The 18,701-nt window shown below is 37.3% G+C and overlaps 1 protein-coding gene across 1 annotated transcript in view; it reads left to right on the top strand.

Annotated features, from left to right (window-relative positions):
- Window positions 1–4,737: 4,737 nt before the first annotated feature.
- The window catches only part of WWP1 (WW domain containing E3 ubiquitin protein ligase 1), a 37,879-nt gene continuing 23,915 nt past the window's right edge, over window positions 4,738–18,701 (top strand). The window contains exons 1-6 of the mRNA XM_010158268.1: window positions 4,738–4,830; window positions 8,442–8,580; window positions 10,851–10,975; window positions 13,740–13,877; window positions 13,975–14,041; window positions 16,162–16,343. Coding sequence (XP_010156570.1) covers window positions 4,761–4,830; window positions 8,442–8,580; window positions 10,851–10,975; window positions 13,740–13,877; window positions 13,975–14,041; window positions 16,162–16,343 — 721 coding nt within the window. The 5' untranslated portion in view covers window positions 4,738–4,760. The remainder of the gene's footprint in view (window positions 4,831–8,441; window positions 8,581–10,850; window positions 10,976–13,739; window positions 13,878–13,974; window positions 14,042–16,161; window positions 16,344–18,701) is intronic.

The following is an 18,701-nucleotide window of genomic DNA, read 5'->3' as shown; positions in this document are numbered from 1 at the left end:
GTTCATTAGTTTTCTTTTGACTCGGAGAAAATTTAATGTTTCCTTCCCCTTTTAATTCCTAACTGGTTCTTAATTTCTAATTGGTTAAACAAGGATGGGGGAGCTGCAGCTTTGGAATCTTTGGAACACGATGAGACCAGAATCAGTCAATTCAACTGATTTTCACTGTTCAATAAAAGCCATTTTGAATATAAAATACAACATAACACTTTGTTCATGTATTATTTATAATAAGATGCGCTTATTAAAAAAAAACTTTAAATGCCTTTTTTGCACTTCCATGCTTTTTAGTTCGTTTTTCTAAATAATATTTGAGATACATGTTAATGCAGTATTTTGTTTACAACATACTAAACATTTGGAAGTGTAGTGATTGCTTTGTGAATGTACCTCGGTGGGCCAGATTGACAAGAATACAAGAGAGACTTCTGTTATAGAAAGATGTTCAGTTTACAGGGGCAGGAACAGAATATTGAGGCCCTGTTGAGGTGGGATGCATTTACAGCAGAAACACACAGCCTCTTAGCCAGCCCCAGGCCTAAGTTTGTTTCATCTCCATGCTCTCTTGAGACCTCTTGGGTACCGTAATGATTTCTCCCAGGCGTCATGGTCATTTTTTCCTTCAGGGGGAAATATGCAAGGCTAAGTGTAGCGGATTCTTACTTCCCTGTTAATCAGGAGATTGACAAACACATGTTTGCTAAACGTAGCTAGCAGCTTGGTAACAAGCAGAGCCAGAAACTCTGGTTAGGGCAAGTGGTGTATCTTGCAATTAAATCAGCACCTAAAACCTGAAGTCTGAGGAGATTAGGCAATGAACTCTCCACCTGAGGACTTCAGACAGAGTTATTTCTTTATTTCTGTATTTATTTTGCTTTGTGCGTGCTAGTAGTAGAGTTAAAAAAGCCCACAAAACCCAGCCCAACCAAACGAAACCAAAAAAACCTCCCAGAGCATTTTTGATGTATGCAGGTTGAACAGTAGGAGGAAAAAAAACCCGGTAAAATTAATGATAATCTGTCAGTCATAAAAGTATGCCTAAACTAATTTTTTAATGTATGGTTAGAACTAGATTGCAGTTCTTGGTTTCTTGTGAAGAGTTTGAGTTTACTTGCCACAGAATTGGTTGCATGTGTTGCTCCTTTGATGTCACCCATATCAGTGGCCTCCAAAGTGGCGTGCACAAGACCATCTGTTGAGGCGTGGGAAGAAAATATTCAGACTTAGATTTTATCCTAAAAATAAGAAAGAAATTAAGCTGTATTTAATATACATATTGACACTGGCACCCTCATTTGGTCTGGATGTCATATGGTCCTGTGTCATGTATGCATTGTGAGATATCCTGAGAGTGGATTTAGTATTCCACAACATGGGGGAGTCATAGTACCGCCTTCACTTGTTTGTTCATTTTCAGTGTATTGCAGTATATGTTGTTTATGTGTGCCTGGTTAGATGGATTTATGGATTGTATTTCCTAGTTTTAACTAAACTAACCCCCACAAAATGGACAAGTGGCTTAAAAAAGTTCCCTCACAGAGACCTTAGATTGAAGATAATACTAATAATCTGAGCACAAGTAAACAATGAGAACATTGCAGAGCTGATGCTTCTCCTACTCCTAGTATGTCCTAGGTCAGCTGCGTTATGAGGTAAAAACAATGGTGGTTAGATCTGACAAGATGTTGGCCAAAAAAAATTGGGGTTTATCAGGAAGGCTGTTTGAAATATGGATGTACATCAACTGTTAACTATTGATGAACGTCCCTCTAAGAGAATATTGTACCTTGAGATACCAGCTAGTGATAGTAAAAAGCCATCTCAATTAGCAAGGCATTTAAAAACTAAGCATCCAGAAAATGGAAGAGAATCTTTACAGTTTTTTCAGCAGCATTTAAAGTCATGAGCTTCTCAGTCCATGGTAAAGAGAGTTAACTCTTTCCTGCCTAAATCCAGCACAAGTACTTTACAAGTTTTCTCTGCACTTAATGATAAATCTTTAGAAGCCTCTTTGGAGGTTTCTCAGTAGCAAAAGAACATGGAAGCCATGTACTGTTGGAGGAACACTTGATCTTCCCGCTGCAGTAAAACCTTCTGAAATATTACATGGAAAACAGTGTGGTGACAAACTAAAATGTATTCCTTTGTCAGCATAATATTGGAAGGTGTCTGGAAAACATTGCCGAAGACTTGAAAAAATAAATATTAGAAAAAAATTACACAGTGTGGGAGGCTTGATATACAGTTGAATGAAAGTATAGGTGTTGGTAACATGGCTCAGCTTAACCATGGTTGCTAGATTATGCCTTGATAATGAAATACCCAAAGAACTAAATCACTAAGGAAAGCTGTACCAGAGAAGATACATAAAATCATGGAATCATAGAATGGTTTGGGTTGGAAGGGACCTTAAAGACCATCTCGTTCCAACCCCCCTGCCATGGGCAGGGACACCTTCCACTAGACCAGGTTGCTCAAAGCCTCATCCAGCCTGGCCTTGAACACTTCCAGGGATGGGGCATCCACAGCTTCTCTGGGCAACCTGTTCCAGTGCCTCACCACCCTCTTCGTGAAGAACTTCTTCCTGATATCTAATCTAAACCTCCCCACTTCCAATTTAAACCCGTTACCCCTTGTCCTGTCACTACAGGCCCTCGTAAAAAGTCCCCCCCAGCTTCCTTGTAGGCCCCTTCAGGTACTGGAAGGTGCTTTAAGGTCTGCATCCTTAACAGTAAATGACTTCTTAAATAAGCACTTTTTAAAAAGGAAAAACTCTGCAAATGGACCACTGCTTTGACTGAAGTAAAAAGAGTCTGGGGTAAGATTACAAGAAGAGCACCACAGGTGGTGCATCATGCATAGGTGAACAACAAGGAGGTTAGAGCCAGAAGTGTATAGAGTGCTGCAAGATGTCATCAGTGTGATTAATTGTATGAAAACAAGACTTTAATAGTAGAGTCTTTACAATTACTTGTAATGACATGGGGAGTGACCAGGAAAATCTGTACTGTGCTGAGGTTTGCTGGATATCATGGTAAAGTGCTTGGAAGAGCTGTAAAGCTTAAAGGTTAATCACACATTTTTCTTTCACAAAAATGTGAGTGTTCATAATTTGCTGGCCTATTCTGTGATGACAAGTGGCTGTCAGCAGTATGCTGACTAGCAGATATTTTCAGAGAAACAGGGACATCTAATGAGGCCCTTCAACGTGAAGGTGACGTTTTAACAGTGAGCAAGAAGGTGACAGCTTTTAAAAGAAATTTGTGCTATGGAGAGAGCATTTTGAAAATGGATGTTTGGAAATGTTTCCATGACTGTGTGATATTGTTGCCAGAAAGGGGGTGTATCATCTATGTTTTCCAAATGAAGAGTTTCAGGGGGTTTTGAACCCATTTGTTAAGGAGACAAAAATGCAGCATCTTCCATCAGTTTGCAGTAACAGCTGATTGATTTCGGGAAGATGGAAATTTACTGTCCAGATTTCAAGAAAAACCTTTGCTTAATTAGTGGATGGGAATGAAAAATGGATATCATGATTTACTAAGTGCAGCCAGTGATGCATTTTCATTTGTACATTTCTTTGTAAATTGTCTTTTCCAGCTACGACAGCCATTAAAGCCAATGCTTAACATATGCTGAAGGATATTTAATCACATGGATTTCACAAAATAAAATATTTAATTTTTTTTGCAAAAGCAAAAAGATTTATTGTACAGTTAAAAAATTTTAAAAGGCCGGTTATTTTATCTTTATCTCATCCTTTTTAATTTCTATTTTTTGTATGTTTTATAATGTGCAGGATATGTTAGTACAGTAGCACCTAGATACAATTTATAAATAAATATACATATATTGGTGTCTGTGCTCAAAAATTTTTTTCTGATAGAGGTGCACGATCAAAAATGTTTGGTCACAACTTTTTCCAGATTATAATTGATACTAGTTAATGTTCACAGCATGAAATATATGGAAGTTCATCCAGATTATGGAAAGTGTGTTCTAAAAATACGTTTTCTTTTCTCATGGAAAATAGTTGTCTGATAGAAATAAAGATTTTGCTTCTAGCTCTGTTTCAGGTGTAGTAATTCATGTGGACGGGAGTGATGTCTGCATGTGCTTCAGGTGCTGGGATGCCCCAGTTAAGATCAGAGCCACACTGTTTTAGTTGCCAAATGATAAGATGGGATGGTCCTTGTAAAGTGCATAGTGTCTCAGTAGATGAGGAAAGGGATCTGTGGGTGGACAACAGTGGTATAGAAAGCTGCTTGCAAATCTAGGGACAGAATTAAAATGTGTGTTGTCTGAATCACTTGTGTTACTGCTTAGAATGTATTGTTCTGGGAACAGCTTGATTTTCAAGCCCATCAATGTTTTGCATGTTTTGTTCACTTGAAGTTGTGCTTAGCTCATCTGAAATCAGACCATAAGCATACCTCCTGGGAGACAGCAGTGGTGATATATCACAGCTGAATTTTGTTTTCTTGCCTTGTACTGTTTTTCTAAACCATGTAAATGTATGCATTATTGAAGTGTCTTGGCATCCTCAAATGAAACATGGGACAAATTTCCAAAGTAATTTTGGTGAGTTGTTTTTTTTTTTTTACTAGTGTTGTGGAAGACTGCATTCTGTTATACCTAAGTAAGATTTGGTAACTTGCTGAGCATTTTATTTCATGGTTGTAATTAACATGCAGAGGTAAGTACTTTTTGATAAGCTACCTCTCTGCTTTATTTTTTAGGCTAAAGCCTAAACCTCTGACATGGCCACAGCCTCACCAAGATCTGATACAAGTAACAACCATAATGGAAGATTACAGATGCAAGTAACAGGCAAGTAGTGATTTGTATCATGGTGTTTTTTACAGGAAAACATAAGCATTCTAAAAATGCAGTCTTTGAAATAAGTATAAGTTAAGATTTAATGAATAACTTGAATGTTACAGTTAAGAGTGACTATAACATACGTAGATGAATTGAAGTTAGATAGAGGTTATATAGTGAGTTGGATGACAGGGTTTAATGATCTCTAAATTAAAAAAGATTCAGTACAACAGTAGGGGCAACTGTAAGGAATTTTGCTTGGGAACAAATAATGTCACAGATCTTATATAGGGAACACATTATTGAAATTCTGCGAAAAAGATGGATGGTTGTGGCAACCCCCAGCTGAAAAGGGGTGCAGTGTTACAGTGAAGCTGGACAAGAACTGGAGGAGATCACAAAATCTGCTAACTCTTCAAAAGAGTCAGGTCTTTGATTACATATCAGGTCAACGTCTTCTGCAAATAATACAAGTATTCTGCATTATCTGCAGGGCAGCAGGTTGGATTACACAGCCATATGGAATAATTTAGGTTGGAAGAGCCCTTTGGGGATTTCCTTGTTGACTCTTTTGCTGAAGTCAGGGCTACCTTTGAAGTTGAATCAGGTTGCTCGGGATATTGTCCAGTTGAATTTTCAGTATCTCAAAGGCTGTAGTTGACAAAACTTTCCTGGGCAGCCTGTTCTGATGATAAACCACATCACCATGACAATGTTTTTCCTTTTATCTGTTTGGAATTTACTGTGTTGCATCTTGTGACTGTTTATTTTTTTCCTGATTCTCACAGTTTAAGGCAGTATTCAGCCATCCAAGTATCTGCGGGAAGGGAAACATAGTGGGCCACAAGTAATTCTGGAAATTTCTGATTGTGTTGGGGACACTTCTTTCAGTAGATGTTGAACAGGCCAAGTCAGTCATGCATTTCTGCTACTCATGGTTAAGAACTGGTCTGACACGTGATGGTCGGTGTCAGTCTTAGCTGCTCTTTCTGTGGGATGGCAGAGCAGAACAAAACTTGTAGTCCAAAGATAAACAACATGCATCTAGGTAAACAAGTTTGATAGCGAATTATGACAGTGTTATAGTACTTACAAGTGAAAATGTTATCATCAAGTAGTTAGAGACTGCATAAATAGATACACACATAAATCTATCTGTGTGTATGTATATATGTAAGTATTATTTTACCATTGATAAATAACTTGAACTTTCCAGGATCCTCAGAAACCTGGGAAACCTGAAATAAAAGTGAGTGCATGACCAAGAAGGCTATCTTGAACAAAATTTGAAAAAAAACATGAGTAGGATACCCTGTCTTAAAAAAAAGCTGCATCTCAAGCAAGATAGTAATGCTGGATGGTCCAAAGATGGCCAGGTTATTTGAGAAAGGATATATTGCTGGACGATCCCATAAATGGACATTTTATCATATTATGTAAGAGAGAAACCTTACAAGTGATTCACTTTGTGGAAGGATCAGATAACTTGGTAAATCATCAAAACTGACAATAGCAAATAGCATAGATGGAACCACCTGTAGACCGAATACATATGTAACTGTTACAAACTGAGTTACACAAATGACCCTTAACTTCAGATCTCTGCATGCTTGAATGATTATTTTGATGTGCTGTACTGTACTGCTACTTAGGTAAGTAGTCTTGTATTTTTCTGGCACTGGAGCTTCTCTTGAGTACCAGAGATCTGGTTCAAAATTGGAAGTGGGAAGAAACCCGTACAATCTTTAGGATTAGTTTTCTGAAGGGTTAGTTTTCTAACCGATACTCATTGTGAGATCAGAGGAATGCCGTTGGCAGTGCAGGGAAAGAATTGGGAGATAGTGAGGTGTTGGGACTGTAGTATTGCTGACCTACACTGGTTTATTTTCAGATTAGTTTCAGCTGCAGTAATCTAGACTTACATTTCAAGAACTATATTTAAAAAGCATTTTTATAAAAGCAGCAAGTGTCTTATTTTGTAGATAAGGAAGTTCATATGGAGTGATGACAATGTTTCCAACAAGTTTTGCTATCAGTAATTTTTCAAATATACTCACTGAGTTGTCTTGTCTTAGTTCTTTTTGAAGTCTTTTGCTAGTATTTGTGAGTTAAATATTTTGTGAATTAAAGTTAAAAAAAAAAAAAAATCCTAACCAGAAAAGATAATGGTCTCCTTTCATGTTTGGGGACTCAAAACTTAATGAGTTAAATCATAATTAGATAAAACAGGTGAAACTAAAAGGAAGCTTGAATATTGTGACTACCTGTGTTTTGACAAATACAGCAATTGCTTTTAGAAAACAAAATATGGAGGAAAAATATGTGGAAGAAATAGAGGTTGTTAAAACTTAAAAATATATCATGATTTCAGATGAAAAAATAGGACCCATGTGTGGAATAGTATTTTCAGTCTTCTACCTTTAATCTCAATCAAGGCTTCAGTTTTACAACACGACACGTGTTACGCTGGACTTTGCAAATGCGAGGGAGCTAAATGTGCTCCTTCTAACCAAAATTGAATAAAGGTCTGTGGCTAATGCCTTTAGAATCCCGAGTGGTTGCATCCCACTAACTTTTAAGCAACTAATACATGTCTCAGAATACTATAATCCAGAAATACGTGACAGACCTTTTCTGTCTCCCTTTCAGTCAGTTTAGTTTACTTCCACTTACTTCTGAATTGGCAAGTACCATACAGAAAAGTAACAGTGAAGGATTAGTTTCAAGAGGCTGAAAATACTCAGCTTTGGTTTAGTTTGAAAGTGAAGGAAAGAGAATCACACTGCAGTGTGGGAGGAATGAGAGGGAAGGCAGAGCCAGCAGGTAGGTGCAGCTGTGAGTCCTCCGATGAGGTCTTCTGAAGACAATGTTGGTAGTTAAGCAGCTGTTGGTTTTTATAGTGACTCCCTCAGCTGGGTTAGGAGGTCAGAGAACAGATTTATGATCAGGAGCACTGAGGGCCTGCCCAGTAATTTAGACGTTAAAAAAAACATTTCTTGGGTCATTTGCTATTTCTTAATTGTTGAACATTTAGCTGAAATATTTTTAGGTCCATATGCAAAGCTGTTTAAATAGGGGAATTTTGAGAGTTGATTTCCTAGTTTTAACAAACTGTTGTGTTAAACCAGAGGTTAACCACACAGGTAATACAGGCAAGGAAATGAATCTCTGATTACAGGCTTTGCTGTACAGGAACATTTTGAAATAGGCCTGAACTGCATACGTTTTCATCACTACATATTATTGAAAAGAATAAATCTGCCTGATAATCTCCTCAGTTAAGGGAAGAGTAGGAAGAACAATGAGAAAATAAACAAAAGAACCCACATGATTTTCAATGTTTACCCCTAAAGTAATTGTTATGCTGTCTCCCCAACCCATCCTGCCAGTACATGGTGAAAAGGGTATGTCACACTTGGTTTCAACTATCTGACAGAGTAGCTTTCAAAAATAAAGGCAACCATTTTAGTGTTGATCTTTTTATGAAGGAGAAGTTATTTAGCTGAACTAGAAAAGGTGAGGAGAATAACCATGCCGTGTTTTGTACATTGTGTAGGCAGTACATTTTCTGTCTGTCAGCAACAGTATGCTGGTATAGATAAAGCAATGTATTTTATTAGTTTCTAGTGCCAAACTGAAACGGAAAAAGAACTGGTTTGGAACAACTTTCTACACGGAATTAACTGCAGATGGAGAAATTAAAAAAACAGCAAAATCAAGTAGTTCTTCAAATCCAAAATGGGATGAGCAGCTGACAGTGTAAGTAGATTTTTTTTTTTTTTGGGTTGTTTAATAATATTTATTAGGCCGACATTGCAGGCAAATATTTACCAAGCTTGGCTGCCTATGTGGTTTTCTCTGGCTGTTGATGACTAAATGCAGACATAAGATGGTATTTATCTTAAATGATTTATTTTTCTCAATTCTATGGTGATTTGAGAATATTTTTTGTACGGAGAATGATCCTTGCACACAGTTGCTATACATAGTATACTCTTGATATTTGTTAGCACTGTAGACTGTTAAAGTTTGATTCCTCTCTAGAACATGTTACTAATTGTAACCATTTTAATCTCAACTTTATCCAGCTAAAACTTTTTTTCCTTTTAAGCAGTAGTTATGAGGAAGGTAATTTTTTCCTTTAAATTTCCTAAGAAAGGGTTACACACACAAAACCAGTTTACTGCAGAGTGACCTTGCAACTTACCCTAATATTCGATGTTTCTAACCTCCTTGCGGTTTTGTTTGGTTTAACTGTGCTACAGATGTAGGTATACCTGGATATGACTCTGTGGAGAACTGGCAGACTTGCACTGAGCAGTTGGCTAGAATGCATTATTGTACAAACAAGATTGTACTGCATCAGATTTGGCTCTGGAAACAGCAGAGCTACCATTGAGTGGCATTGAGCAAGGGCCAGTACTTCTTACAGCATCTGGCCTGTCTGTACAATAGCCAGCTTTATTAGTAGTAGGAGCCACGCCAGGTTCCTGTAACTGAGTGCTGGAGAGCAGGGAGTGGTATGACATACCTGGCTTTGGGGAGTTGCTTCGGAACACTTACTTGTTCTCTACAGACCTGGGCTGAAGCAAGTAGGGTATTCCTGTGCCATGTTTCTCAGCGTTTAAGGCTTAGTAGAGCTGTGTAGCCCTTTGCAATATTGCAAAGGAGAATAATACAGGATTGGACCTGACAGTCATTTCCAGGGACACAGTACAGAGCTATCAGAGACCAGAGTTCCTGTTGAAGACGCAGGTTTGATTTAGCAGGATTTGGTGAGCTGCTAGAAATGAGGTCGTTTGGCATACACAGTACAGACAAAAGGATTCATTCCATCATCAGTATTACTTAGGATCTTACCCTTATGTATAAGGTGTTCTGGCCCTCTCTTCCTCTGGTTACTGGAATGTTATTGTTGCTGCAGTCACCCAGTCTGTTTGAGGACAAGTGAATTCTGGCTTACCAAATTCCCCTGACTTCCATGGATCTGCATGAGCACCAGCAATATATTCTCTTTGTGTAGGTGGGTTTTTTTTTCGTTACTGAGCTGGTCTTTTAGTACAGCTTCCATTAGAAGGCAGCCTATTCAAAATGCAAAAATAGGTTTCAGCAAAAGCAATCCATGTTGTCCACCATGTTCAAGTGACTGTAAAGATAGCCCTGTTGTTGGGAGGCTGGGGGTTTATTTTAGTATCGTTCTTATCAATGCTGATCACTTTCTGTATGCAATACTGATGGATATGCGGCCTTTGACTTTTTGTTGTACAGTGATTCTACTCCATTTTTCACAGCTAGGAGTGCTCTCACAGTACTAGACCCTGTACTACAAAATTTACTTTCCAGATCCTGGCTTAGCTTCCCTTTATCCTTCTTGTGCAGGGGAGACATCACTGCCAGTATTACTGTAATTGGGTCCTTTACCTTTCTGCTTCCTTCCAGTTTTTACTTTAACTGCATAATTTGATTTTTTTCCCTTCTGATTTCTGTACATATGCATTATGGTTTTATATATATTTGTGGATTCACACGTAATGTTTTATCAACACTTTTCATGGCAAGCTGACACCTGTTAAGTGGGTTCTTCCTGCTTGCAAGGAGCCGATTGGTTGCTTTTTCCTTTTAAGAAGTATTTTTCTTTCTAGTGATAAATATACTTACCACCCTTTTCTCCACATTTAGTTAGAATTCTGGAATTGTGAGGATTAAGGCAAATATATCTTTCATAAATAAAGGAAGATATGTTTTATATACCTGAGATTTGAGCTTAGTGTAGGTTATTCCAATAGGCCTCAAATTCCTTATGCTATTGTAGAAATGCACTTTAAGTTTGATCTTAAGTATAAATATCATAGGGTTTGCATTTCTCAGTTAAAAATTTCCCCTTGCAGTACAAAACCATCTTTCAGTTAATTAGTATCAAGAAGTACAATAAATATGAAAAAGTGGATTAAGTTCAAATACTCCTAATAACAAGAACAAATACTTTAAAATCTGTATATATTTTTTAAAAAAATGTATTTTATATGCAGGAATGTGACTCCACAGACTACGCTGGAATTTAGAGTGTGGAGCCATCACACTTTAAAAGCAGATGCTTTATTAGGAAGAGCCACTGTAGACTTGAGACAAGCTTTGGAAATACACGATAGAAAATGTAAGTTATCATGAAGGATATTTTGAGTGAAGTAGAATTATTATTACTAATCTATATATCAAACTGGAAACCAGACTACTAACTATACCTGCAATTACAACTGACTTTCAGTTGACGTCTTTACTTGTCGCTTCTAGAAATGCCTGTGCTATTGAGAGCAATTTAAACGTAACAATGGGATATAATAATTTTGAAACAGAATTGGAGTATGAGTTACTACAAATTACATGAAAGTGGAAGTGATTAAATACAATGTTTTGCAGCAAACCGGTAACTTAATTTGCTCGAAGATCTGTTTTAGACTTGGTAAGAAAAGGAAGTCTAAACTTTCACAAAAGCCATCTAAATAATTTTTTGTTTTCCTTCTCTGGAATCACTAATAGAAAGGCTGGATAATTTTCCCTTCTAATTTAGTTACCCAGAGAGCAATAGGAACCAGTGGTTAATGACACAATTGGAACTTCCTTTAGTACATTAGAGATTGTTGTTTTCTATGTAACTTTTAATTTTAATTGTCTTAAAGACGACCTGCTTTGGTTCTATTAATCTAATGTGCTTTTAAAAATTTTTTTTCATTAGTATAAGAAGATGGTGAATCCACACTTTAAATTCCACTCCAGAGTGGCAATAGAATTCCAGCCAAACCTTTCTCACAAGTTAGATATACAAACCTGACAGCTGTTTAGGGAGGCGGGGAGAAAGGAGAGACATAAAAAAACTTCATTTTTCTGATTCTTAGAGAAAATTAAAACAGAATTCAAAATCAAGTGGGATTTCTTCAGCAGTATTGTGAAGATTCTAGCCGAGATCCCATAGTTAAGCAGAAAAAATGCTTCTTTTTTGAATTGAAAAATACCCTGTGTCAGGGGAAACTGGATTGTAATAATGATAGCAAAATAGGTAATATTTTATTACTGTAGGCCCAGGGGATGTAGTATCCAACAGCTTGGCAAGTTTTTTCAGGGAATGCTTGACTGAGCGAGCTGTACATTGTACCAAAAATAATTTATGTGCAGTGTTTCTGATTTGGGCAAGTCAGCAGTTTCACATACACTGGATTATCTAATAATTGAGTGGTAGAATAATCTGATTGGTATCCTTCAGTCATTCAGCTATTGATGTGTCCTCTAAAATGCAGCACTTGAAAGGCTCTTTACTGAAGAAAATGTAAAGGGGAAGGGAAAGTCAGAAGGGAAATGCAGAAACTTCAGGATTAGTGCTTACTTAACTTTCTCCTGCAAAACACCACCAGTACTGAATTGCTGCCCACACCCTTCCCAGCTTTCTTGCCAGCTTGGCTGGACTGCAGCCAACTGTTGATCTTGTTTTGGGGAGATAACCTGTTAAAATAGCCATAGCTAAACCTATCGCCCTTTGCAGAAATGACGATTTACAAATGTATTAATTTAACAGCTCTGTGGTAGGCTAGTTTCTTCTTTGTCTTCTTTCAGGTAGTACTGTTTTCCAAAAATGCAGGTTGCTAACTCAGTGATTTTGTAGATTTGGGAGCTCTGTGATTGCTCCAGCAATTTAAAGTACTTTGAAATCCACTGTAATATAGCAGTGAGTGTCTGCTTGTAACTGCTGCCCAAATACGCTGTTGAACCTGCTCTTTAAAGTAACAGCTTGGGGGTATCTGGCAATGGTTTATGGGAGCCTTCCCTGTTTCATTGTTTATTTATGATACATGTTAAGAATGAAAAAAATGGGGAAATGCTTGTTCAGTGCGTAGAAGCAGACAGTAAGCTTTAACTTCAGCTTGGAATGCTATCATATGGAGGGAAATATGGTTGGTATATCTTGAAAAATTAATCTTTTAATCTGAGGCTGCAAATACTAAAAGGCCTTACCCATTTTAACCTGATTAATGTGAACTCGTGGCTGACTGTGCGTGTGGATTTATGGCATGTAGCTTTAACTGCTGTACTAGTAACGGTTGATTTAGAGTTAGGCAGCATCCACAGCATGTTTTATTTCTGGGTTATTTATGTCTCTCTTCAAATGTGTGCATTGCTTATCAGTCATTGAATTCTTCTACTGCATCATGTACACATATTTTTGTGTATCTCAGTTATCTCAAGGTTTCTTCTGGGGAAAATAATTTCTGGTTAATTTTTGGTTTCTTGAGGTATCCTCTCTGTTACTGTTTATTCCTTGGTGTGGGGATCTATGAAAATGCTAGTAAGGATTTACTAAAAATGATTTTGAAAAATGAAGGACTCTATGCAGTCTTTGCATTTATTTCTTCCTCAAATGGATGTTCCTTTCAGTGGTCTCTAGAATTAGTTTTGGAAGGCGATATGAGAAATGAACATAAACTGTGGTTGTAGAATGAGGTTCCCCATATTTGGATGTGTGGCCCAGAAGTCGTTTGAATTTATGCCTCTTTTTATGCAAGTAGTGTATGATTTCAAAAGGGCTTAGTGAAGGAAATCATGAACAACAAAGTACTGAAGCCATGTGTATCCTGTAGCGTATCTGTAGAATATGCTGTGTAAATGGCCAGTTTATTTTTACAATAAACTCTGCTTTTACCCACAGCAGATGTAACTTCACACAGCTCCTTTGTGATTTCTATGCAGATTTGAATCATCTGACTATCTCTTATGGTCAGTTTTGTACAACTGCCAATTTGTACACAACAGTTGTTGTGTACAACATGCATCACATTTTTGTGTTGAAAGTCTTTTAATGTTTAGAATTTAATCTTTCCTTTATCCCTTCTCTCCTCCTCTCCCCCTACCCATCCCAACTCCATTTTTAGTGGAGAAGGTGAAAGAACAGTTGAAACTCTCTTTGGAAAACAAGAGTGGCATGGTGCAAACAGGTGAACTGACAGTTGTGCTAGATGGTTTGGTTGTTGAACAAGAATCTCTTACAAATCTCAGTTCATCAGCAACCAGTAAGTTAAAATAATTTAATCAGATGGTAATATTTTGGTGAAGATTTCAAACAGATATAATGGTATCTTTCTGTTGAATTTGTTTCTTACTGTTCAGTAGAAGTTCAGCAAAATGGCGAGGCTGTACATGAAAGCAGAGATGCTTCAGCAAGAAGTACATCCAGGTTGGAATTTATTCTTGTGTTTTACACTGTATGAAGTGTATTAGCAAATTTATCAGTTGAAATGTTTGGTTTGGTCTTAATTATTTTTAAGGGAATAGATTTTAACTGTCATACCCTAAATTATGTTGCTACAGGTTTTAGAAATATTGCTTGTATGATAATTACATAGTTTAGCTTGAGAAGAATAAATTTGCAACTCTGTTCTTTGTCTGCTGGTAGAGTTTGCTTTCCACAACTTCTATCATTGCCTCTAGGATGTGTAGCGCTCTGAACAGAAAAATTCAACTGATTGGAAGCCTACTAAATGCTGCAGCAGAGATTAGGGGAGCGGTGGTTCAGTGTGGTGTTGAGTACTTGCTGCATTTGTTTTCGTCCGCTGTTTAAGCACCGTTTCTGTTCCTGTGTACCAACTTGTTGCAATGTACCATCTGAACGGAAGGAAGGAGGAAAAAAATGCTTAAGTGCCTTACCCCCTCACCCAGTTCCTTTTAAGGTTGTAATCAGGAAGTTGTTTAAGAGACTTCTATTGACTTTAGGAAGCAGTATTCAGAACAGTGAGGCAAAGAGGTTGCCTGCTTCAACCTGAAGTGTCAAGACAAATACTTTGGGATCAATTTAGAGCTTCATTCTTGGCTCCTCTATCTGTATACCAGCTCAAGGACTGCCTGGAAAGGAGTAGTAGATTGCGTACTCACCACTAGTGAGTCAAACAGGTCAGCATTCAGATCAATTTAATGTTGCTGGCCTGCTCAGTTACCTTGCAGCGAACCCCCTTCCGTCTAAGTTCTTGACATACAATGGAGTGAAAAAACATACTGTTGGCTGTGCATTTGAGTGACAGGCACACATTTGTCCTTGTAGACTCCACTTGATTTGGGTTTTTTTAATATTTGGGAGTTTGTCTCTGTTCCCCTAGGAGTGCCAACATGAGGGAGTGAGGATGAAAAGCTGCTTCTCCTTAGTTTTCTTTACAAAGCTTTGGGATTGTTAAAAGCGATGTGAAACATATCTGCATGCCATTTTGAAACAGTAGTAACAATCATTCGTTTTCTTTCAACTCTTGTTGCTGGAGGTGTGGCTTTTACTGGGATCCTGCTCATGATGCTGGTATTTTGATTACAGCACTTTTCCATGCAGCTGTCCAGCAGTTTTGATTTACAGTTTTAAAATTAAGAGATGAAGGAAAGTGTTAAGGCAGCTTCTGTGCATGTCTGTAGGAAGCAAATTAGGTTTGGAGTCTAGAGTTGAAAAGGCATAATATTTTCTCTGTTTATATTGCTTCTTTGGAGTTAGGTAAGGTAGCATGGAAGTGCTGCTATTTCCATTCTTACTCTGCAAAGTGGGACTAGTAACAATTCTCACATTTTTTGTCATCTGTTTAACTTCTCTGTAACTTTGAGCCTCTAACCCTTGAGAAGATGGGGAGTTGGCATTGAATGTAATTTTCACAGTATGTGTCTCTGCTGGGTAGCTTTAAGCATTTTGGGATAGATTTAAGTAAACCCATTGTAATTGAACCAGACTTGCTATTCACAAGCCCTTAACGCTACATTTATTTCCTTGTGGCCTTGTACACCGGCAGCCCTGTGTTTATATCTCTCCCCACAATGTCACATCTGCCTATGTGTAGAGAAGCTTATCTTATTTTCCCTTTACTGAAGGAGAGATTTATTGCTTTCTTCTGTTATGACTAGAAGAATTTTTGGAGATATGACAAACAAAAGCAATTGTTCCACTTGCTTAGTGAGAGAGAAAGTCTTCCTGCTCATGGCTGCACTTTGGAAGGGTCCCTAAGGCAGTTGGAAGATGTGGCAGGTGCATCAGTCTGCCCAACTCAATTCTGATATGTCATTACAAGTAAAAGATGAAGTAGAAATGGAAAATCGTATCTGATTTAAGTATCTGAAATCCTCAAACCCAAAATTTGCCTGTTGGTCATTAATTGTTTTGGTCTTGTGCTTGACAGTTACCTAGGCTGCAAACATTGTGTTGTAAACAGTTGTAAATTTCCTTCTATTTATTTGTTTCTTTAGCATGATTTAGTGTAGGATTTGGTTTAGTTGTATAATTGTTAACGCGTTGTTTGTAGTAACCTAAACCAATCTTTTATTTTTACCAAGATCTGCTTGTGACATTTCTAACGGGATAGACAATCAAGTCCCTTCCAACTCTGTAGTACAGAATACGTTCTGTATAGAAGCTGTTAATGGAGACAGCACACCATCTCCTACTCACGTTGCAGCCAGACCCAAAAATACACCAGTACCAAAACCACTTGCAGCTCAGCCTGTCGACAGCACTGGTAAGAATGGGAGAGTTACGAGAACATGTTCCATCAAGCTTTTTTATCTGATTGAAATGTATCTGAAGTTGAGCCACTTTTTCTATATGTTTTCTGTTAGATTTCAAAAACACTGAAAGGATGTTTCTGGGCTTGAATTTATAATCTGTGAATTTTTCTGGACTAGATCCATTATTAAATTACTAACTTTCATACTTCCCAGTCAGTCCTTCTCTCTGATGAAGAAAGTTGTAAATCACCCAAAACTTGCATTTCTCTGTCTTATATTACTGATTGTCTGGAGGAAAAAATCAGATTTCTTTCACAATTAATTTGAGTAACTACAGTTAAGTTTCTTTTGCCATTAGATAAATCTTATTTTTAGTGCTGTTAGGGAACTGCTGTGCTCTGAGTAGAGATGTGTTGCAGACTCTCCTTACCTTCCATTTTTTTAGTAAGGTACGTTGTTTCAGAACAGTTATCTGTTCTGAAATACTAAATTTCATTTTTCTCTTAAACACAAAACCACTTTGATTATGACTACAGGTTACATTCAGTACAGTAAAACAAGTGAAGAGAAAGTATTTTCTTAATTTTGTTATTCTGGCAAAACTTTGCATCTAGTAACAACTGTTCTTTCTAAGCACTTCCTGCCTTTTCTCAGCTGTTTGTGAGAGATTACATTGATAGCAGAGGAAAAAGGTAGAAATAGGCAAGCTGTTAACCGGTAGAACAGCGGCTGTGAAACTTTCTGTAATAGGGTAGGAAACATGGGTATAGTGGGAAGATAGCAGAAACAATTATGAACATGAAAAGGTAATAATTAAATTAGGCCTTCTCTGAAGCCTTTCTCTATGTGGAGAATTTCAATTCAATTCTCTTCTCCTTTCGGTTGAAGGCCAGAGGGCACAAATATTATTTAGGCATTGTTCTCTTTTTCTGCAATAGCAGAGATCCATTTGAAATCTGAATTAGGATAGGGTAATTGCAAAAATAATTGATTTGTTCAAATAGCAATATTGATGAAATCATCACTGAGCTTGCACTGAGGCACTGATACAACAGTTTTCAACTGCTGTAGCAGACTTCTTTAAGGCAAGGCATAAAACAGCATTTGTTGGTGACATATTTCCCACCCCGTCCCCCCAGTGTTGTACTTAGCGGGATCGTAATTTCATGTGATGTTGCTAGAATTGCTATTTTAGATCTAATTGGTGAGGTAATTGGCTGATGTAATGTTTTATAGATCTGTTTTGGAGATGAGCTTACTAAAAGAGCTGATGATTTGTCAGTTATTTTGCTGCTAACTTGATTATGTAATCCCATTCACACTTTCATGTGGATGAATTGAATGGTTTTTTTTTTTAATGAAAGCTGAAATTTCCGTTGACTTTTTTTCCTGTGCAAGTAAAATTGTTGCTAGTTAAAGCAGGAGTTTGAAGAAACTTCGTCAGATTATCTGTAGTTATGATTTTTTTGATGTCGTGCTTTACATTTGCTTGGAATACTACGAAGTGTTGACATGTCTTCATGTAGTTAACCTGTTTGGTGTGAACTGGAAGCCGTGAAGTATTGCCCTGGAATAGTTGAGTTCAAAAAGCAATGCCTTTACAGATCTTACACATCTGCTGCTGCTTGTAAAATCATGCTTATCATTGTGTGTATCGAGAAAAGATTTATGGCCCAGTGATAACTCCTTAAAGAAGTGACTCGCTGATTTAAATACATTGCTGATGACTGTTTTATTGTTTTTAATTAATTAACCTGCTTTTCTGACCATCTGGGAAAGCAATAAATTGCTGATATTATATAGATATTGAAAGTAATAGGTAGAATCTAGATATTTTTTAGTTTGTGTCATACAGAGTTAAAGTAAATGAACTCTTTAAAATGATGGAACAGCATTTTATAGGCTCTAGTCTAAGGTTAAGTTTTGCAAATCTCTATCAATAAGTTTATGAGTATAGAGTGATTGCACTGGCCTCAGTCCTTAGAATTTTAAGTTGATAGTATGCTGTTAGAAAATGAATTGAAATCTGTGTTGCATATGGACTTGATGATCTTAAAGGTCTTTTCCAACCTAACTGATTCTATGATTCTATATTATATTTAGTCTTGTAGAACTATGTTTCTAACTGTAGGAGAGGTACAAAATGATGTGTTTAAATAGAATTGTCACTGGTGTTGGTTTGTGCTGCAGAAAAGGAAAGCTGCAGGTGATGTTGCGCTGCTTTTAATAGAGCATTGACTTCTAATAGGGGTATTGCAGAATGCTACCTCATTTCACTTGACTAAGGCAAGATCTTGTGATGAAATACTGCTCTGTTAGGTCTGCAGATGATTGGTATTGATGTACTGTTGGACAAGTGGGCTTGGGAG

Source organism: Eurypyga helias, unplaced genomic scaffold (genome assembly GCF_000690775.1).
Source record: "Eurypyga helias isolate BGI_N326 unplaced genomic scaffold, ASM69077v1 scaffold1809, whole genome shotgun sequence".
Classification (NCBI taxonomy): domain Eukaryota; kingdom Metazoa; phylum Chordata; class Aves; order Eurypygiformes; family Eurypygidae; genus Eurypyga; species Eurypyga helias.
Note: the sequence above shows the minus strand (reverse complement) of the source record. Positions and strands in the feature narration are given on the sequence as shown.